General features: G+C 37.8%; 1 protein-coding gene across 4 annotated transcripts in view; it reads right to left on the bottom strand.

Moving 5' to 3' along the window:
• Positions 1-24296, bottom strand: part of LOC124605325 — an 84364-nt gene that overhangs the window by 16424 nt on the left and 43644 nt on the right. For all 4 annotated transcript variants that reach the window (XM_047136927.1, XM_047136928.1, XM_047136926.1 and 1 more), the window contains exon 5: positions 8339-8594. In XM_047136927.1, the coding sequence (XP_046992883.1) occupies positions 8339-8594 (256 nt within the window). The remainder of the gene's footprint in view (positions 1-8338; positions 8595-24296) is intronic.

Here is a 24296-nt window from a genome sequence, read left to right as displayed (position 1 = left end):
AAAATTTTCGTAAGGAGATCCACAATGTTAAAGTACTGAGAGGAGTAGACACAGGCTCAGACCATTATATGGTTAAAATTAAAATCAAATTCACTCCGTTAAAGAAGAGGACTGGAAAAACTAATAAAATAAAAAGGAGGTTTGATCCACATCAGCTAATTAAAAATAATAAGTACCAACAAATAACACAAACCATCAAATTAACAGATGATCTAGAACAACTAGTGCCTAATCTTAAGAAAGAAGCAGAGAATCTAGCTCCCTTGAACCCACAAAGGAAAAATATAAGGTGGACATCAGAATGTGACAAATTCCATGAAGATAGACACCAAGCATGGTTAAAGTTTCAAACACATAAAACTGAAGAAAATGCCATCAACCTAAAAAATGAAAGAAAAAAATTCACACATAATATCAGAAGAATCAAGAGAGGATTTCATAAAGATATTATAAACTCTATAGAAGGCAATTATCATAAAACCAACCCCAGGAACTACTATAAAATCTTTAGGAAACAACTACAACAATATGAGGCCCCTACACTAATACTGAAAGATGAAGATGGAAGAATGACACACAGTAACAAGGAGAACGCAGAAATCATGGCAAAAGCAATAAACAAACTTCTAAATTGCGAGGAACCCAAAGAACCCTTACAAATCAACATAAATACCCCAATAAAAACCAAACCTAACAAACTAGACCCTCCAACTTTCCAAGTAGAAAAAATTCTTAAAGAACAAAGAAATTATAAGGCATGTGGAGAAGATCAGGTTTTTGTTGAAATGTGGAAATATGCAAGTGACACAGTCAAGACCTCCTTACACATAGCTCTAACAAAAATTTGGGTAACAGAACGATTTCCCGAACATTTGACCACAGCTATCATCCACCCACTACACAAAAAGGGAGATAAGAGCAACCCAGACAACTACATAGGAATCTCTCTCCTAGGTTGCACATACAAAATTCTATCCAAGATCCTATATGAAAGAATCAAGGAGCAATTAGAACAGGAGTTAGGGGAATATCAGGGAGGTTTCAGACCATGGAGAAGCTGTGCAGAACAGATAATTAGTTTAAAAATGATTATGGCATACTACAAGAAACGGGACAAACCTCTGGCAATAACATTTGTAGGTTTTAAGAAGGCATATGACTGTCTCCACAGACCTTCTGTATTAAAAATTTTAAGAAATCTAGGACTACATCCAAAACTAATTAAAATAATACAACTCACTCTAACCAACATCAAATCAAAAGTGAAGTTTAGAGGAGAAATTTCGGAACCATTCCTCGTAAAAACAGGCTTAAGGCAAGGTGACTGCCTATCACCATTACTGTTCAACTGTGCACTGGAATACAAAATGAGAGAATGGTACAAGGACAATCCAAAGATGATAAGAATTGGAAGTGCAAAAGACGATATTAGCTTAAACTGCTTGGGATTCACTGATGATCTTGCTCTCCTAGCCAACACCGTTCAAGAAGCCAGGCAACAAGTGAAATCACTACAAGAAATAGCAGAGAAAGTAGGCCTTAGAATATCATTTGAAAAACAGAGATTATGCTAACTGATCCACCACTTGCAAACAAAATTACAATACGAGAACAGGAAATCAAAATTGTTGATAAATTTAAATATTTAGGCGAAATAATAACATACAATCTAAATGATAAGCCATCATGGCAGAATAGAATATAAAAACTGAACTACGCAAATTACATTACCAAAACTACATACAACAAAAAAAGTCTACCTATAGATACAAAATTAAAATACTATAAAACAGTTACACAACCAGAAATAACGTATGCAGCTGAAACTATCTTCAAAACAACTAATACAGCAGAAATTGACAGAATACTAAAAGTAGAAAGAATAATAATTAGGACATGTATAAATTAGCAGTATAAAATAAATGGACATTGGAGAATAGCATCAAATGAAACAGTATATAAGAAAATAGAACCAGTCATGAGCACAATCAGGAAGAAACGCATCTCATTCTTTGGACATCTGACGAGAACTCCAGAAAACAGAATTAGTAACAAAATAATACAAAAATAGTGGAATAGCAAGAGCGACATTAAATGGATCAAAGAAATTAAGGAAGATATAAAAGAACTTCAAATTACAGTAGATGACCTAAAAAACAAGACAGAGGAAACCAGAATACTGCAAGACCTGCAAACCAGACTACAAATGAAAGCAATAAACAGAGACGATGACGAAAGAAAGAAAATATCTGAAAGAATGAAGAAATATTGGGCAGACAGAAGATCAAAACACCTTTCATATAAGAATAGACTCTAATAATTATATTACCTAAATATCATATTAAGTTATTGTTGAACCAAATTGTATCCCTGTGTAACAACTTGTTTACAACTTTGTATTTTTGACTAGAGTGGTCCAATGAAGGCCATAAAACAAATAATAATAATAATAATAATAATAATAATAATAACAATAAAAAAACCAGTAGCAGTATTAAAACATTGAGTGACAAGGGTAAGCTGTCAAAGAGGAACAGAAACCACCAGAAACATGGGAAACGCCACATAGAAACTTCTGCGATCCAAACATGGAAAAAAGAATGCAAATAGCACAGTGCACAGTGTCACACCAAGATGCTTTTTCATCATATTCAGCATCTGAAGACCACATTGCACCTGAAAATATGATTTCAGATACCAAATCGCTATTCAGCACGTTCCAGAGAGCCTACTGCAGACAGCATTTGGAGTGTTGGTACCAGCTTCAACTCCTTCAGCTTATGTAGGACGTAAATGCATATCAAAGTCAAGACAGTGAAAGTACAGAAGCCATACAGACAAAAAGAATATGTTTTTTATTTGCTGAGGCATTAGGTCGATAATTCTGTGGTAGTGGTGGATGAGAGAACACCAGTGAAGACAGTAGTTACGTATCAAAGATTATAGGCATGAACCATAGTAAAAATCTGGCACCAATATGAAAATGTCTCTGCTGACAGGTCCTTCTTCAGTTGTCACAGCATCCCCACTGGACATGAAATGTTTTACAATCACAAATATCTATTAAAGTCAGAGACTGCCATATCTGGTGAATAGGGTGGATGTTCCGACAATTTCTGCTTAGATCTCTCAGTTTTTTCAAACCAGCCCTTGTGGTCAATACTTCCTTCTAATAAAAAGAAGTTCTTTTTCTTTTCCATTCCAGGTCACTACTCAAGTATTCTTCATCCAGTTGAATTGAACAAATGTGTAATGTTTATCAGTTACCAATTACAATTTGACCCTTTGCTCAGTAATTAATACAAAAATTTTCTTTTGTATCTCAGTAAACAGTTTTCTGGCCAACAAACTATGTTTTCTGCAAAGGCCGTAACAGCTTCCACTCACTTCCCTCGATTGATATTTTGTTTCTGGTGCAAAATGTTGGACCCATGTCTCGTACATAATGACAACTCGGCATACAAATTCAATTAGATTATTGCTTAAATCATCAAATCATTATCTAGAAACTCCTTTTGCCACACTTACACAGAACAAAGCTTTATTTTAGTTCTTAATGCATAATTTACGATACCCTTGTTTCTAATATGTACAAGCATCAGAGCTATTTCACATAAAATTTACTTGCCAATCATCAGTAGGACATTGTGCATGTAACTGAAATTTTTATCTGTTACTGTAGTTTTGGAACATCCTTTAAATCGACCATCATGAAAAGCGGCACAGCACTCATTCTCTAACTTTTGGACATGAAGAAGCTAACTTCTTATAAATCTTTCCAAATTAGAATGACTTTCCATCAGCAATAATCTGATTTTTTTTTTTTAAATTATGACACTGCATGGTATTTAAGCTTATTCATTTGAATAATATACAAGTAACATTATAGTACAAAGTTTATATGCCTACTATCTTCGCATATGATTAAGAGGTTGAAAGTATATATCATGAGATAATATAAATTATTCATATCATTAAGCAAAATTAAAATTTAACTGTGATGTCGGACTGAAATTCGATAGTAGCAAAAGCAAGAGGAGGAGGAGCAGCAAGAGAACAAGAACCAGGGAAAAGGAATAAAAAGAGACTCTATCTGGTACAGTTTTGCACAGAGCAACATTTAATCATTGCCAACACTTAAATTTAAGAATCATGAAACAAGGGCATATATGTGGAAGACACATGAAGACACCAGAAGATATCAGACACATTACATAATGGTACAAAAGAAATTTCCGAATCAGTTGTTAAATTGCAGAATATTTACAGAGACCTTAGACCTTATTTTGTTGGTTAGGAACTGCAGATTACAACCTAAGAAATTGCAGAAAGATATAAAATAGGAAATTTAGGAAATGGAGCCTGAATAAACTGAAAGAACCATAGACCAGTAAGTGTTTCAATGGGAGCATTAGGCTATAATTGACTCAAAAAGGGGAAAGGAATATATAAGAGAAGAATGGGTATCTTTGAAAGATGAAATAGTGAAAGCAGCAAAGAGGATTATACGTACACAGAAGCAGAGTCCCTTCATAAAAAGCAATTTATTGAATTTCACTGATGAAAGGAGGAAATATAAAACACAGTAAATGAAAGAGACAAAAGGGAATACAGACAACTAAAAAATAAGACTGATACACTGTGCTAGGTGACAGACTGTGTAAAGTAGGAATGGTTAGAAAAGAAATGTAAAGCTGTAGAATTATGCTTGACTATAGAGGCAATAAATGCCATCTATACAAAAATTAAAGAAACATCTGTCAAAAAATTAAGCAGCTTTATGTATATGAAGAGTTCAGATGGCAGGCAAGTACTACGCAAAGAAAGGAAAGGCTGAAAGGTGAAAGGAATATGCAGGACTAACCTCGAGTGTGAGGTTGCAAAAGGTCAATGATGTTTATGGCATTCAATACCCTACATATTGTCTACCATGCAACCACAATATTGGCTGCTAATGGAAAAAAAGGGGACAGGACTGGAAGTATCCCAACTGAGAGCACTGCATGAGGTTACAGAGTGTAGCTGAGCTGCTTAACTGACAAGTAACTCACAACTGTGCTAGGGGTGTTGACACGAAGCAGAGCTATGGCAACAATAAACAAAGCAAACACTGCAGTATAGCTATAACAACAGTTGTCAAAGTTGGCATTTTGTCAGAAAGGAACCCAAGGAATTTGTCAGAGTGATAAAGAAGTAGCAGAGGAAATATTAGCATTTTGGCAAGATGAGTTAGTGGAATTTGTAGTGTTGTATACACTTAACCGGGTGGACAATGCACATGAGGAGCACAACAACGATGACAATATATGCTTAACATATTATGCACATGGAAGATCATTCACAGCGTAGTGTGTGTGTGTGTGTGTGTGTGTGTGTGTGTGTGTGTGTAAATTGTGAACAGATTTCGAAAAAGATTCAGCAATATGATCATGTAGTGCATAATAAAAACGACAGATATTCAAGTGAGGATAAGGTGCACTTGTTGCAAAAACTGGAGTTTACATATTTCAAGGATGCTCAATAAAATTTACAGGATGTGCATGACAGTGTCCTACTACATTACACACATCAACTGTGTACGACACAGCTAGAATTATTGATAGGGAAGCAGACAATGGTTATGTAACTTTAAACAGTGCAACATAATTTAAAGACATAACGAAATTTCAAACATTTACTCAACTCGATGGTGCACAGCATTCTTCAGAATCGGTCCAAAACTTTGTTGATGAGATTAAACAAACTTATCCCACTATTCAGTAAATTTGTTTTCAACTCCAACCAATCGGGATTTTAAGAGGAAATGCATATGAAAAGAATCCTGGAAATTAGAGGTACCAAGAGAGTTGTAACAAGACCAACCGAGGATGGTGAATTGGATGGAATGTTATTTATTGTGCTGTGACAAGTTGGAGATGCTCTGCCCCCTGCGATTCTTTCTAGTGTGTGTGATCTTGCAAGGACAGTGAGGAATATTTACATCACAGCAAGCAAGTCAGGAAAATGGGTGTAAGAGAACTATAACTATGGTATGAGCACTTCTTTTGGCATATAGTTGGTCAAAATAACTTTCTTTTGTTTGATACCTGGTCTACAAACAAAAACCGTACTCCTTTACAGCACACCATCCCTCCTGAAGTGTGTGGCATTGCAGTTGATACCACCTGGAACCACTGAACAAATCCAGCCTATGGATGTCTGCTTTTTCCATGCCTATAAAACATATTATCACACTACCTGCAGCTATGCCTTACAGGGTAGTCAATTTCACGAAAGCTCCATGAAACATTGTTTCACATTCGGTTGCAAGCCATCATATTCCATCAGTTCTCATCACCCTGTTACGCCAACACAATTCTATATGCATTCTTTGTGAGTGGATATGTAGCTGAACACCCAGCACAGTTTGCAACTCTCAAGGTGTTCCCTTTGATCTCGATGGTGCGAACCTTTTTTGTTACTGTGGTGCGCCATTTTCATTTGGTTTTCATGGTGCAAGTTAATAGTTTGTTTTGAACGTTTCTTGAATGTCAACGATGTCCGAAATGTGATGTCCCCTCCTGTTGCACATAGTGAGTCATTAGCAGCTAATATGTTTTCTATCATAATTGTTAACACAACACTTTCAAATGAGCCTTACTAAAAACTGAACATGCAGCCTCGGCCTCAAACTCGACGGTTTCCTTGCCAATATGGCACACAGTTTTAATCTGCCACAAAGTTTCATAATACCTTTGTCATGGAACATATAAAACTAAGACACTATCAAACAGTTGCAATGCCTGAAACACTGTGAGCAGCAAAAAAAACTTAAAACTCACACGAATTGGGAATCTTGAAAAACTGGAAAAAGTTGAAAGAAGAATTTCAAGTAAAATATGGAATCTTAAAGTAATAGTAGATCAAACAGATGAGTTGTATTTGGAAATGGAAAAGCTAACAGATGTAATGAGGAAAAGAAGACTGCAGTTCCATCAGTTCATAAAACGAATGGATAATAGCAGACTAACTAGGCAGATATTTCAACTTACTAAACACTTAACAGTATTTAGAGAAGCAAGACAGAAGACAAGATTTCAGGACAGAAAGAAGTTTGCAAACGTTGGGAAGTGGACCCAAGATGAAAACAAAAGACACGAAGGATGAAGGAAGTCTGGGAGCAATGAAAATTAAGCACAACAAAAATAAATCAAAGCTGATTTATTGTACCCTCCAAAAGGGTTATTCGAATAAATAAATAAACTGAGGGTCAAAACTCAAATACAAAAAAAAAAAACCACCAAGACAATAATCAGAATTCTTTAATTTTTAAAATCACAAAAACTGCATATCTTTCAAATAACATTACATTAGGGAAAATAAAGTTCAAATTTTCAAAGCTTATACTTAAGAATATGGAATATAATCTCTTCCTCTTAAACAATACAATCAATAATACAAATGCTCGAAAATCTCTCACGCATGCGGTTAGACGGATTGGCCACTTCTGAACAACTTTTCCACAGCATAATGTGCCACAATCATCAAGCTACTCCTGACAACTGACATCATGAGCTAGAGAGTGTGGTACACATATCTGCTTCATTGCTCTCCCCACTCCTAGCCCGTGCAATGTGCTGGTTGCAGTGGCTTATTCCCTTCGACCTCTTGTCTGATCTTCACCTTTGTCCAGCTCGTTATTCTGCCTTTGCTGCATTTAGAGCATTTCTATTACTAGCTTCCAAATGGGTTTCCTGGCACTGAAGCTGCTCCAAACACACCAAGGACAAAACACTGGGCTTGATGAAGGCAGTGTGAGGTTCACCACTTGATTCCTGGAAGCGATCCATCCTGACCAGAGCATCACCCACTCAACACTTGGTCCAGGAGATATCAGTTCAAGTGCAGCAGCAAGGAGGCGCGGAAAGTACCTATAGCCCAAAATCAGGCAGATGACGTCTGTCGGCAGTAGTAACCTGACAATGGTGTCACATTATGACAGTGAAAATTCATCCAGATCAAATAATCCATTTAACTACATGCCCATGAGACTTTCAAGTATCTTACTCACTAGGAAAAGTACAAATACTACTAAATGTATTGAAAGTTATGTCCGGAAATATCCTGACAGCGGCTAAGCGAATCTCTCTATTGTGCTACTAGATGTGTTGAACAAAATAATCATCAAGCCACAAAACATCACCTTGTGACCTGATGGAGATATCATAGACCAAAAGTAGTAGCTCAATAAAGAAAATCACCTAGCAGCTGTCTGAAGTCTCCCAATATGACTCAGAAAACACATTACAGTTCTGGAGCACCTATTGAAAATAAATAGCAAATCAAATGTATTAAATACCTGTAATATTCAGCTGCTTTCTCATTCATGATGTCTAATGTTTGCTTAAAGGGAGAAAGATCATTTCTGTTTAGTGAGTAAACTCTGAAAGCAGTCTCTCTATAGGTCTGTGCCAAAAATGTACAATATCCTGAGCACTGTGACATTTCAACAGCTTTTTCTAATGCTTTTAATTCCCTTTTGTCCGGAATTTCATTAAATGCATTTAATCTCCTCAATCGACGAAGAGATTTTCCAAGCAAAAAGTGCCACTCAGCTGAAATTTAATGCAAACTGAAATAAACACAATGTATACCGCTATTAAATATTAATTGTTTACAAAGAGTAAATATTTATTTTAACATACATTTATAATCAATAAGTAATAATACATCTCCATTTTACATGGTATAGCACCAACAGTACTTGCATCCACAAAGGAGAATGTGAGCTCGTTCAGATACAAAAAACGGAAAAGCGACTGCAGCAGTATGAACATCAGTGAAGTGTATTTAAAAACCTAAACGTGTAAGTGAAACATTAGAGTAATGCAAGCTCCAAATTGCCCCCTTCACGTTGGTTAAGAGGCCATTAGAGATGAAGCATAGGCTCACACAAAAAGACAGCAAAGGATTTTAGCCATGATCTTTCCACAGGAACCGTCCTGCCTTTTGTCTTAATTTAGCGTATCAGAGAATACATAACTACGGATAGTTGGGATAAGGTTTTGAGCAGTCAATTACCTTAACCATTTAACCACCTCAGTCAGATAGGCAGATGTCAGATAATTGACTGCGTTCATAACAGTTGGGAATGAATAAATTCAATGTCTTATGTTTCATGGTCCATGGTCTTTAATGCTATTAAATTATGCCTTTAATAAAAGTGAACATTACTGAGGATCAGAATAATTGAACAGGTGTTTTCCTGCAACTTCTACTCCTTTTCCTATCTTCTTCCCTAGTGACTGATGAAGTGTATTTAGCTACAAATAGTTGAAACTGGCTGCCAAATTTAAACCATTTTTCTTCACACTTGTTCCTCCAATGCACGAAATTCTGATTTCCTTTTCTGTAGCTTGTTATCACATTCAGTCTCCCATGGGATCAGATTTCAAATATTTTAGGTATTTTTACAGTAACATTTTTACCTCCTTCAATTATTTTATTTATTTCTTAGTTTATTTATACATTGTTCTAGTTATTTTGTAGCACTATCCTGGCCTATGAATAAACAAACTTCTTACTATTTTTTCTAAACTGAAAAAGAACTAATTCTGTCACTGCACACTACATGCTATCCAACTCTGTGGTTTACTGGTATGTCCTAACATTTCGAACTATAATCATTCAATTCAATGAGGATATTGTTATTACCCTACAGCTGACTATCCAGTAGTCTCACTTCCTATTTCACTTTGCTAATCCTCACTAAATCCTAGTTACAACCCCTGAAACAACTGTACTTTTAATGTTCCATATATTACCCCTAAAACATGAGAAACATTGTTGATTCTTCTCTTGAAAAGGCAATCTGATGACTGTTGCACTACTTCAATATTTATGGAAAAAAGCCACTATTGCAGCATTAAAATAAAAGAAACTATGGCCTATTACTTCAGTTTCGCAATTTTAGTGCTGTAACTGAAACGCTGACCTTTAATGGGATGTAGGGGAGGAAATGCAAGAAAACAATGCTGAACATAAAAGTAACAAAATAGAAATAACCCAAAGTTTTTAGTTCACCACTAAACAGTTTCTATTTTCAGGACACAACTTTATTTAAACAGTAAAATTCACACAGAACAAATTTTAAGGTGCTTTTATGCTACTGAGATAATTCTCACTCACTCAGTTTAGCAGAAGAAATTCACGGACACATAGAATGTAAAATTTGAGGACCATATGTACATGGACTGCCCCATGAACTACAGACAATAAAGAGGTGGGGGGGCTTGCATGGTTCAACAAAACAGAGAACAGTACCATAGGTACAAGAACAATGGAGGAGTACCTGTGGAGAGCCCAGACAAACTTATGGTTCACAATGAGGAGCAGCAGTCTTATCAAGCAGTCATAGGGCAACAGTCTACATGACTGATTTGACTTTGTAACATCAGCCAACATGGCCTTGCTGTGCTGCTACTGTAAATGACTGAAAGCAATGGAAAACTACAGCCATCACTTTTCCGATGGATATTTAACTCTATGGTATAGTTCAATGATAATGGCATCCTCTTGGGTAAAATATTTCAGATGTAAAATAGACCCACATTAAGATCTCTAGGCAAGGACTAGTCAGGAGCATGTCACCATTAAGAAAAACAAAATGCCTTCTAGAGATCTTAGCGAGGAATGTTACAACCATCATTCGGGTAGGTGGGTTAGAAAGTTTAAAAAGGGAAGTGGATAGGTCGAAGTGGATTTAAATACGAGAAAATGAAGTAGGGGTAGTGCAGGACTAGGTCTATTAATGAGTAAGAAAATAAGACTGTGGGTAAGCTACATAAAAAGCATTGTTAATGCATTATCATAGCCAAGATAAACATGAAACCAATACCCAAACCAGTGATACAATTTTATATGCCTACCAGCTCCGTAGGTGATGAAAAGATTGAAAGAATTTCTGATGAGACAAAATAAGTTATTCAGATAGTTACGGGAGAGGAAAATTTAATTGCAATGGATCACTGGGACACCGTAAAAGGAAGAAGAAGAGAAGGAAGGGGAAAATTAGTAGGAGAACGTGGTCTGGTGGAAAGGAATGAAATACGGAGCACCTGAAATAATCTTGCACAAAGCATAATTGAATCATCACTAACACTTGGTTTAAGAATCATAAAACAAGATTGTATATGTGGAACAGACATAGGAAAGTTTCATACTGATACATAATCATAAGAAAGTTCAGAAACAGACTTTAAACAAGTAAAGGAACAAGAGCATAAAACACACGAAAAGACGAGGCCTAGAAAAATCCTTTGATATCACAGGAGATACTGAACTTCATTGCTCGAGGGAAAAAAATATAAAATGCAGCCAATGAAGCAAGCTAAAGCGAATACAAAAGCCTAAAATACTGATACGAATTATTTACAGAATGGGAAAAATGATAGAAGTCGACCTTGGGGAAGATCGGTTTGAGTTCCAGAGAAATGTTGAAACCCTCGAGGCAAAGAAATCTTTTGACAATGTTAACTGGAATACACTCTTTGAAATTCTGAAGGTAGCAGGGGTAAAATACGGGGAGAGAAAGATTACATACAACTTGTACGGAAACCAGTGGGCAGTTGGAAGAGTCAAAGGGCACGAAAGGAAAGCAATGTTGAGATGGGAGAGAGGCAGGATTGTAGCCTCTCCCCAATGTTATTCAATCTGTACACATCGAGCAGTTAGTAAAGGACACCTAAGAAAGGTTTGGAGAAGGGATCGAAGTTGAGGGAGAAGAAATAAAAACTTTGAGGTTGCTGATGACATTGTGATTCTGCCAGCAACAGCAACAGCAAAGGGCTTGGAGAGCAGCTGAACAGAATGGACAGTGTTTTGAAAGGAGAGTGTAAGATGAACATCAACAAAAGTAAAACAAAGATAATTGGTAGTAGTCAAATGAAAACAGGAGATGCTGAGGAAATTAGATTAGAAACGAGACACTAAAAGAAGTAGATGAGTTTTGCTATTTAGATTATAAAATAATTTTGGGTGTAAAACAACTGATGATGGTCAAAGTAGAGAGAATATGAAATGTATACTAGCAATGGCAAGAGAAGCATTTCTGAAGAAGAGAAATTTGCTAACACTGAATATAAATTTAAGTGTTAGCGAGTCGTTTCTGAAGGCATCTTTCTGGACATTAGCCTAAGTGAAATGTGGATAATGAGGAAGTACTGAATAGAACTGGGGAGAAAATAAATTTGTACCATAACTTGACTAAAAGAAGAGATTGGTTGAAAGGCACAATCTAAGACATCAAGTAATCATCAATTTAGTATTGGATGGATGTGGGTTGCAATAGTTACTCAGAGATGGAGAGGCTTGTATCATGACAGAGCAGTGTGGAGAGCTGAATCAAACTAGTATTCAGTCTGAAAACCACAACAAAAACAAAGAAACAAGTCATTCATGATGATGTCTGGGATCTGCAAAGGACTTAACAGTATGGTTATTAGTCACTTACCATGATACTCCGCGAACCAACACATGCATTTTGTGAGTAAAGATATAATTCTGTCACAAGAAATGACTTACAAATGGCAGTAAACTGAAAGCATCAACAAAAGAGGGCGTAAGACATGCACAAGTGAGGTTATAACTGTCTTTCTATGTATCACAGGCAATATGGACAAATATAGGAAGGTAAGATATGGATTTTATGGCTGGGCAGTGGTGTAGCTGAGTGGACTCCATCCCCACTCCCATACCAAGTGGCCAGAGATGTCCCCTCCACATAAATCTACTACTAAAATGTATGCTTTATGTCCAATATTAATACCCACTTTCCCACAGGTAGGTCAAAATCTAAGTTTCTTTTGTTGCATTATCAGCTAGGATTTATGGCACAAACTTGCCAAAACGTAATCTAAGCTGGCCAAAATATTATCCACACTTTAGGTCAATGACAGACCGCAATGCTAAACACAATGTCATGCTGTACCGAGTAGTTCTGAAAAGCATCAAGCAAAGTGGAGACAGGCCGAGCCTCAGCTTCCAAGCGGCCCACACATCATGCTCGCAGACAGTTTGGCATGCAGTAGCTAACCCTGATCAATGCTGTAAGTCAAATGGGTATGGACATGCTTCAAAATTGTGGATGACTCTCAGGGTCACTGAAGAGAGACACTAAGGATGGTTCTCTAACCATGGCATGCAGCAATGTATGAGCCAGATGTAAAAGAATATAGACATGAGATACGACAGCATCTTCAGTTCAGATGTTAATCATCCAATCTTCTCCCCATTTTTTTTAAAGATATGTAGATGCAGATCATCTTCTGGGATTTGTATTAGCAGCAGACTCATTGCAGAAGCTTTCTGCACTAGCGGAATCAGCATGATCATTGGTCAAATTATCTACAAGGTTTAGCATCCAGAGGAACACTATGGAATTTACTATACTGTTGAGGTCATACAGAAGTTCGTGAAAGATGGAGAGCAAAGGATGAGACAATAAGTAATTTTCAGTCACCTTCAAATTACTGAAGGAGTCAGTTTATATTCTTCACGGGTATGCTGCCGGATATAATAGTGTTCACTACACGATATTTCGGCGCTCCATCTTCAGGTGCGATCACTGAGTACACAATCACGCTAGAACTGAATGAACATCAGAAACAGCGGCTCCTTTATACCCTGGGTCCAGGCCACTGTGCCTGCACAATAAGCAGAAGAGCTGCCCCCTGCAAAGCGAAGAATTCCACCGTCGTTGGCAGTAAACTGGTGAAACTGATAAATCGCAAATTAAAATGCATTGGGTTGAAAACCAGACCGTTGTTGTTTTATATCTGATAAGATAGGGTTCCATATCCTGCCAAACAGTGTATATATCATCCACTTATCTCCAAAAACATGTAGGTTGAAGAGAAGAAGTCCTGAGTGCGATATCTTCAAAATCTTCCATAAAAAGATTGGCGACAATAGGGGAAAGAGGACTCCCCACAGCCACACCGTCAGTTTGTTAAAAAAAATATGTCATTAAATAAAGAACATGTCGATGTCAACACATGGCGACTCAATTCAGTAGTTTTATCATCCAACTTTGGAAGAGTCCCTGTTAATTGGCCAACTTTTGGATGATAAAACTACTGAGCTGTGTCGCCATGTGTTGACATCGACATATTATTTATTTAATGATGTATTTTTTTAACAAACTGACGGTGTGGCTGTGGGGAGTCCTCTTTCCCCTATTGTCGCCAATCTTTTTATGGAAGATTTTGAAGATATCGCACTTAGGACTTCTTCTCTTCATCCTACATGTTTTTGGAGATAAATGGATGATATATTCAATGTTTGGCCACATGGAATGCAAGCTCTTAATTGGATTTTAGATCATTTTAACTAACTTCATCCACACATCAAATTTTTGACGGAAATTGAAAAGATGGAAAATTACCTTTTTTTGGATGTTCTAGTACACAAAAAAGAAAATGGTACCTTGGGACATGGCGTATACTATAAAACCACACATACGGACCACTATCTTCATTCTACAAGCAGTCATCCACCACATCAGCACATAGGAGTTCTACGTACGTTGGTCAAGGGAGTTAATGCCATTTCTGATTCCGAAAAATTGTGACAGGAACTGGATCATCTTAAGGCTGTCTTCAAGCTCAACGGATATACCGATCATCAAATTAATCGTGCTTTTCAGTTTGGACCATCAAGAGAACCAGCACTGGATACTAGAAATTAGTTGCTTTTCTACACTTTGCTGGAGGTATTTCTTCAAAAATTTCTAGGAATCTCAGGAAATAAGATATTAAGTGATCTTTTGCCTTTGGCCAAAACTAGAGTCCTATCTGGATCTGCTAAAGATGATTTGGGATTGAGAAAGCCTGGAATTTATAAAATCACCTGGCATTGTGGAAAGGCCTATATTGGACAGACTATTCGCACTGTTCGTGACCAATGTGTGAAACATCAGCGTCACACACGTTTGTTCCAGCCTGGAAAATCTGCTGTCACCGAACATTGTCCCAATGAAGGGAATAACAGACATTTAAAGAGAGACAAATCATTGCTCCGGCTTCTCATTACAGGATATGTGTGCTCAAGGAATCCTTCAAAATACGATTATCTGATGACATTATAAATAGAGATAAAAGTTTTCCTTTAAGCAGGATATCGAACCCTATTTTATCGGATATAAAACAACAATGGTCTGGTTTTCGACACGCTGCATTTTAATTTGCCATTGATCACTTTCACCAGTTTCTACCACCGGCGGCGCTACAATTCTTCGCTTCACAGGAGGCAGCTCTTCTGCTCCTCGCGCAGGCACAGTGGCCTGGACCTGGGGTATAATGGAGCCACCATTTCTGACGTTCATTCAGTTCCAGCACGATTGTGTACTCAGCAATTACACCTGAAGATGGTGGCCAGATGGATCGCCGAAATATCATGTAGTGAAGACGATCAAATCTGGCAGCATAACTGTGAAGATCATAAACATGTAAGATGCCGGGAAAATCTACGGGCTCACATACTGAGGGAGTCACTGCACACGAGAATATTTCTGGCAGGTTGTGGATATACATCTGAGAAAGCTCTTCATATTGCTGATAATTCTGTTTCGTAGATGCTGCATACTGTAGGAAGGGAATGTCATTAGAACATTTCTGATGATCAAGGCATAGCTCACTTTGTCACAGTCAGCAGACATATATGTCTGACATCAGTGCTATACACAACCAGATACATTTAACGAGTGGCCGGTGGCTACTAAATTTCAGAACATGCTTGCGTCTGACAAGTGAAACATCTAAAATAAAGGAACGTTCTATGTGCCTAGTGGCCACTCCACAATTTTATTTCACGTAGTCTTTGGCGCTGTCTGTATATATTGCACAGAATGTCGCATAGTTGTGGAGGACCAAATAGAGCCTATGGTGATGAGTATTAGGGTCTGTGTGATCCTCAATGCCATACTGGAGGTTAAGGAACACAGTATGGGAAATCTCCATCTGTGGGGTAGTTATCAGGAGAAAAAAAGAGCTCCTGAATCATATGTCCCTTAGTCTACCCACTGTTGTCCTACTCGTTTTCGAATGGGTCATAGTTGGGATCTGGAAAAGTGTCATGTTAACATGGATGTTCAGGCCTACAGTAAATTTTAACTGCATAATTAATTAATAGAGTTGCTGGTGGCATGTCTTTAAAGGTAATTAGTTTCTGTCACATAGTGGCCTCCACTGTGGTGCAGAGGGTCTAGCAGGCCAAAGACAGGTGCTGCTTACCTGAAAGCAACACATCCACAGTAAAATCACATTAAAAATCTACGACTGGTAGAATTTTACTAGAAGATGAAAATCTACTCCTCAAGAAGCATGTTGAGTTTAATTTCCACATACAGGTTGTCTTGAACTGCTTTATGGGAGGTAATCATATCAGTCTGCAGTTGAAAAGCAGTCCTAATAAGTGAAAGTTGTCTACTACTTCCAGCCATTAGTTGTCCTAACATGAAAGTGCACGACTTACAGTTTTTGTAGGTGAAAAACTATACCCACGATTCTGGACCCATACCCATGTTTTATTTTTTAAGCAAGTTAACAAGGGTTTCAATATTAATACAATAGTAATCTCTGTCCACTGGGTGAGAAAATGACCCCTTTAGGCAAATCTTGTTAAACATCATCAGGATAATTAGTTTTCAACAGTCAATAAGTGGTGAAGCATTCAGTTGTGTATTTCTGGGCCTGTGTGTGTGTGCGTGAAGGAAGGGCGGGATTGTATACTTGCACTGTGATAGTATACTGCTGAATTCCCTGTATGTACAATGGGTGTTATAGGTCTCTATCTGCTGCATCTCCTAAGACATACTACAATGTTTTATTGGAATTCAAAGCAGAGTAGAATCTGGGTGGAAGTTGTTTAAAGCTGACACTTCCACGTACTGTTGTTGTTGTTGTTGTTGTTGTCGTCTTCAGTCCAGAGACTGGTTTGATGCAGCTCTCCATGCTACTCTGTCCTGTGCAAGATTCTTCATCTCCCAGTACCTACTGCAACCTACATCCTTCTGAATCTGCTTGGGTATTCATCTCTTGGTCTCCCTCTACGATTTTTGCCCTCCACGCTGCCCTCCAATACTAAATTAGTGATCGCTTGATGCCTTACAATGTGCCCTACCAACCGATCCCTTCTGCTAGTCAAGTTGTGCCACAAATTTCTCTTCTCTCCAATTCTATTCAATACCTCCTCATTAGTTATGTGATCTACCTATCTAATTTTCAGCATTCAGCATGTCCACGTACTATACCACCAATAACTTTGATATGTTGAACATACTGGTATAATGTACTCCTCAGTCTAAAGCACCAAGTGTTCCAACAGGGAAAAAATGTCCACTGGTAAGCTGGCTGTCCACTGGTATGCTGAATGCCCGTTGTTGCAGACTTGGTCACACATGGATATCAGTTGTGTGCATGTTCATTGAAGCTACACATTGTTCCCACAACTCCACTTCCACTGTTTGAATGTAACATGCTTTTGACATAGTAATGGACAGGAAAAATTCATTTAAAAGATAAAGTGACAAATAACACGAATTTGGTGGTTTTTTAAGGAAATAACGCGAATTCAGCAGTTTTTAAGGAAGTAACACAAAACGGCATTTTTCCAACAAAATTTCTCTGGGTCCTTGTAAGATGTGTCGTAAATCTAACGATTTCAGTGACATATTTAATGTCGAAACGTTCCATGTTCAACTGTCGTACTACTTTCTGCAGTCTCGACGTCACTAGTGGCCTTTCGACTATTGACTTTTGCGAGCGCGTATGAACAACCACTGTGTGAATTTCGATTATTTATTTCTTCTGTGGTCTCCACAGCTCAAGAACGTATGACGAAGCGCGAAACATGTCTTGAATAAAATATCTGCAACATACTGTTATTTTCACTTTGTTGGGAATGATAGTTGTCTGAACTGTATGTTGTGGTGCCACAAAAAAAAAGGATATTTTCATTTTTATCTTTGGTATTTGTTTCCAAATAATTATTCGTGTCAAAATATTTTGTTAAAATAATTTTTCTCTACACTTGTATCATGTTTGGCCCACCCTATCTTAGGAATAGTTCCATTTTCAACACAGCATTGAAAAATGGTTAAATATGACAAAAGTATATAACTGATAATAGAAAAAGCTTGCCAGAAAATGTCACTGATGAATAGCACCGAAAAGGGCAAAAAGTAACACTGATATTGACTATAAAATAACACCAATTTTTTCCTGTCCCTACTCATAGTTCTTTGTACAAAATTACATTATTAGTGAAGAGAAATCTCCTGCATTGCTGTAACACACTTCGTGTAATTCCTATGGCCTCCAACGTTTATAGAGACCACCATGGTACAGACTTGGGTCGAAATGGTCAGGAAACAGTAGTGTATAATGTTATGCATTGGGTGGATAATCACACTCATTGTTTCATTCACTATCTAGTCAACATCCTTTTTTGTGGCACCACAACATACAGTTCAGACAACTATCCTTCCCAACTTGGTTTTTAACAGGAATCACTCCAAGTCACGTGTCAGTGGGTGATGAATATTATATTGATAAAATTATTGCGTACTGATTGCTGTTGCACAAATCACTGTGGAAATTTTATCACATGATAAATGCAAGATTATGACTGCAGGGCATTAAGTCAATTGCAAAGAAGGTGCCGTTGGTGGCGATAATATGTGACTGGGTCCTAGGATCCACTCCTATTCTTTAACTCTACCACACCACATACATTTGTGGGTGTTGAAATTATCCAGAATGATGTAGGGGAGGGGTAACAATAGTTCTTCCATTTACTGATAAGATAAATATCTGCCTTGCAGGAGGTGTAAGCTGCAAATTGTTATCAAGACACACAGATGGATTCTAATGGCTGTGACCTTCACTGTGGTACCCAGTAACACACGTTTGATAGAAGTGGATAATTGCACCACCACGCAAAATCCTTTTAAAACTAATCACATTATTTCAATTGTTACTAAAATGTGACAGTTTTGGACTGTAGGCATGTGATCTCCAATAACTGCAATTCCTGCAAGGCAACACATATGTGTACAGGTGGAACATCAATGTTGAAGTTCAGCCAGGTGGCAGTAATAAATGTTGTAATTCCATCGCATCATCACAAACCAAAAAAACAAATAATAATAATAATAATAATAATAATAATCTCAGTGTGCGGCCTCTCCAGTAATGCCACAGAAAGATAAAAAGGCCACCGTTGGTGGCTGGATCAGCAGAGGGGTCTCCACTGGCAAAGTACATGTATTGTTCAAGAAGGTGTCAACTTCTCCCACAAATGGTTTATAAGTTTCAAACGCTATTTACTACTTCTAAAAATTTGTTGTTACATCCACTCCTACTTTTTGGGCTTAAAAATATGATACATTATCAAATATCTCATAATTCTGTATCTCCTTTTTCTTTTTAAAAATCAGGCAAAAATGTGACCAGGGGTGCTGATGGCCCACACTGTTTGTACACAGTGGAGGTAGTTCACTGAGGCGATCATCGTGTGAAGACCTGCCACAAATTCCACAGACGGCTTCTAAAATACCGTAATATGATACACGAGCACACTGGCTACGTCAGAAGCAAGTTGCCTCGTGGGTGGTACGAAATAAGCATAGCTATATATAATGTCTTTTACATTTTTCCAGTTAGATGTGTCCTTCAAATGCTTATTTGAAGGCTCCTGTATCACCTCCATTTTCTTTTGGTCCTCTGTATATGTGCTACACAAAATTAAAAGTCATGGCATTACAAGTTTGGTCCGAGTTCTTTGTCAGTTTGGAACATTAGACCTGTGTAATAAATAAAGCCTTACACCACATCAAGGCTTCTATGTGAAATAATAGTGACAGAGGTATCACCCTACTTGGTACAGGCTCAAAGTGCTAGAGATAGTGTTTCAGTTGCTACTTTAAACAATAAGAATCAATTCTGCATTTTTAGCACTACAGCCACTTCACCACACTTATTTTTTATTTGCTCCATGAGAAACATCAGTTAATACTTTGTGAAGGAATATCACCATATGTCCTAGTTCTAAGTGCATATTGATTTAACCCTCCTGCTCCTTATGTCTTTCACTCCATGGTAAGCTGTAGAAGAGAAGATTGAGCGATTGTATGTTTCCACATTAAATTTTCTGCTTCCTGTCTCTAAGACAGCCTGTTCTATAGGGTCATTCATTGCTCGAGTGAGTTTTAGTTATTTTAATTTGTGAAGTGTTCACCATGACATCGTGCATTCCAGTTGAGCATTCTCCCCACAGGAACCCCCCCAGCCACTTGAACGTCAACCTGGATTGAAAGGCCACCATTCATAGATAACACTCTAGCATTACCTGTGTAGCCCTTCATTGTCAGGGGCATATGGTTGACAGGGTACACGAGGACCGCACCGGTTTGGATTGGCCACCATATTGGCAGAAGCAACTGTCTATTTACTGAGAATCCACAATGTATGATGACTGATCATTGGGCACCATATATGTTGTCCTTCTTCAAAGAGCTAGCAGCATTTTCAAAATTTATGAAAAAGAAAAAACCTGAAAATGGTGACTAGATAATGACTGGCTGGAAGCGTGATAAAATAAATCAAAGGGAGCAATTTGATTCAGAATATAAATAATAATTAGGATAACATAAAGACTTAACACTCGGGCCAATGAAAGTCAAAGAAGAGATAGTTGGAGGAGGAGTAGGAGTAGAAAGGGAGGGAGGGCAGGAGGGGAGGGGGGCAGAGGAGTGAAAGTGTAGAGCATTTCAGGGTAACTGTGGCACCTATCTGGAATTTTAAAAAGGTCACATAGGTAGGTCTTTAGATGTTTGTTGTGAAGAACATTAGAATCTAGACAGAAATAAAACATCTAGTCCACAATTTAAAAAATGTAAAGGACACAGATCAACATCCGAACGTCTGTCATTATGTCCCTAAAGGCTGCCAGTCTGATACACTAAGAAGTTTGAAGTTTTAACTGATTTCAACGATTTCTGTAACAAAGACTTTTTGGATGTATTTCTATGTTATGATGTCTCTTCTTGCTGTGTTCTGCCACATTCTTTATGGGCTTAATTTTTCTATCATTTCATATTTGTCAAAAAGTAGCTTGATCAACAGTTGTTTCATTCTAGCTGTTCTGTGTACACTGAGTATTTGTTTTAACTTGGAACAACTAAATATCTAAAAAAATATGCATTGTGAGAAAAAAATGTTCCAAACGAAAAGTTAATATATTCAAAGGAGACATCTGTCTGTGCTAAAAGAGGCCATCCTGCCTCCCGTCCCCCTGGGAGCTCAACTTTATATTTTCAAATGGGAACCCCACATCTTGACTGTAGATTCAGATTCAATGTCAGAAAATACCTACAGTTTACCTGAAATACTTTTTTCCACCGTGGTCTAGGGGTAGCATCTTTGATTCATAATCAAAACGTCTTTGGTCATGGGTTAGAATCCCACTCCCGCTTAAATTTTGGTTAATAATCAGCATTAGTGGCCGAAGACTTCTGGCGTAAGAAGTCACCCTCATTCTGCCAACGGTCTTGTCAAAGAGGGTGGAGAACCGGACAGAGGTTCAGGGCACTCTTGTCCTAGGGGTGGGAAACTGCCCGTAAAGGCGAAAGAATCAGCAATATCAACGGCATGAGGATGCAGAAAGCAATGGAAACCACTATATTAAAGACACATAACGTGTATCCGCACGACGTGTGGCATTAACTGGAGAAGTGTCATGATGATCTCTCCATTGGCAAATGATTCTGGAATAGTCCCCCATTCGAATCTCCGGGAGGGGGCTGATAAGGGGAAGGGTACCATGAGAATTATCAGAACTGACAGCAAACCAACACCGACAACAATAGCTGAAGATGAAGAGATACAGAAAGTGTATGACGATACTGAAAGGGTAATACAGTATGTAAAGGGATACGATAATCTAATAGTCATCGGAGACTGGACTGCAGCTGTAGGGGAAGGAGCAGAAGGAAAGATTACAGGAGAATATGGGAAAAGAAACGAGAGAGGAGAAAGAGTAATTGAGTTCTGTAACAAGTGTCAGCTAGTAATGGCGAATACTCTGTTGAAGAATCACAAGAGGAGGTGGTATACTTCGAAAAGGGCGGGTGATATGGGAAGATTTCAGTTAGATTACATCATCGTCAGACAGAGATTCCAAAATCACATAGTGGATTGTAAAGCATACCCAGGAGCAGACATAGATCACAATATAGTAGTGATGAAGAGTAGGCTGAAGTTTAAGACATTAGTCAGGAAGAACCAGTACACAAAGAAGTGGGATACAGAATTACTAAGGAATGATGAGATTCAGTTGAAGTTCTCTGAGGCTGTGATACAGCAATAAGGAATAGCTCAGTAGGCAGTACAGCTGAAAAGGAATGGACATTCTAAAAAGGGCCATAACAGAAGTTGGGAGGGAAAACATAGGTACAAAGAAGTGAAGAAACCACGGGTAACAGAAGAAATACTTCAACTGATCAATGAAAGGAGGAAGTAAAAAAATGTTCCAGGAAACTCAGGAATAAAGAAATGCAAGACGCTGAGAAATGAAATAAATAGGAAGTGCAGGGAAGCTAAGACAAAATGGCTGCAGGAAAAACATGAAGACATCTAAAAAGAATGATTGTTGGTAGAACTGACTCAGCACACAGGAAAGTCAAAACAACCTTTGGTGACATTAAAAGCAAGGATGAAAACATTGAGAGTGCAACAGGAATTCCACTGTTAAATGCAGAGGAGAGAGCTGATAGGTGGAAAGAATACATTGAAAGCCTCTATCAGGGGGAAGATATGTCTGATGTGATAGAAGAAAAACAAGAATCAATTTAGAAGAGATAGGGGATCCAGATCTAGAATCAGGATTTAACAGAGCTTTGGAGGACTTAAGATCAAAAAAGCAGTAGGGATAGATAACATTCCACCAGAATTTCTAAAATCATTGCAGGAAGTGGTAACAAAATGACTATTCACAGTGGTGTGTAGAATGTATGACTGGTGGCATACCATCTCACTTTTGGAAAAGCATCATCCACACAACTCCGAAGACGGAAAGAGCTGACAAGTACGAGACTTACCGCACGATCAGCTTAACAGCTCATGCCTCCAAGTTGCTGGCAAGAATAATATACAGAAGAATGGAAAAGAAAACTGAGGATGCCCTAGATGATGATCAGTTTGGCTTTAGGAAATGTAAAGGCACGAGAGAGGCAATTCTGACGTTGCGGTTAATAATGGAAGCAAGACTAAAGAAAAATCAAGACACATTCGTAGGATTTGTTGACCTGGAAAAAGCGTTTGACAATGTAAAATGGTACAAGATGTTTGAAATTCTGACAAAAGTAGGGGTAAGCTACAGGGAGAGATGGGTCATATACAATGTGTACAACAGCCAAGAGGGAATAATAAGAGTGGACGACCAAGAACAATGTGCTCTTGAATGAATATTTGTGTGTTGAGTACTTTAGAAAGAGGCCTATCAGCCAAAAGCTAACTTGTTTAGCAGTCTTTTTGTTGTGCCTGAATGCGACTCACCATCTCCGTTATATGGTGAGTAGCAAACAATCATTTCAATATTTTCTTTCTTCAGTAGTAAATATATTTATAACATGATAAATAGTGCTATGAGATCATGGCCTATAAGCAAAATGTTTGGCATAAAGAGCAACAACACTAACCAAATTTCTTGTAGCCTTGCCATAAATTAATATTATTTCAATTTTCTCTTCTACAGATAAAGTACCCCTCACTTCAAATGTGCCAGAAAATGCTCTGGAGAGGAATGGTGCACAGCCATTTGGTTGTCGTGCTTATAATGGCTTCAACACTGCAGTGGGGCACTAAGCAGTGGGTCGAGTATGTGGGAGAGTTCACTCAGTATGTTTATCCGTGGCAGGTGTGCCTATCACTGTTTTCCTTACAATTGTTGTAGATTGTATTCTACCAGTAACTGCATAGTGACAGGCATAAGTGTTGTGGCAACTGGACTGAAGAACAAACCGAAATCATTCACCCTGATGATGACTTATGAGGGAACTCATCAACTGTTTAGAACAAAAAGTTTACATCTTTATCACAAATGAAACAAGCAGGTTCTTAATTTGAGAAATTGGAAAAAATTGACATTTATCAATTATAGTGTTGGTTACCATAAATGGAACAGGAATGTTTCAGGGAAATTCTAGTTACTTTATGGCATAGAATCCAAATCAGAAATAAAAAGAGGATTCCCATTTGAAT

The sequence above is a fragment of the Schistocerca americana genome, chromosome 3, assembly GCF_021461395.2.
Source record: "Schistocerca americana isolate TAMUIC-IGC-003095 chromosome 3, iqSchAmer2.1, whole genome shotgun sequence".
NCBI classification, from domain to species: domain Eukaryota; kingdom Metazoa; phylum Arthropoda; class Insecta; order Orthoptera; family Acrididae; genus Schistocerca; species Schistocerca americana.
The sequence above is the reverse complement of the archived record's forward strand: the minus strand, read 5'-3'. Positions and strand labels throughout refer to the sequence as shown.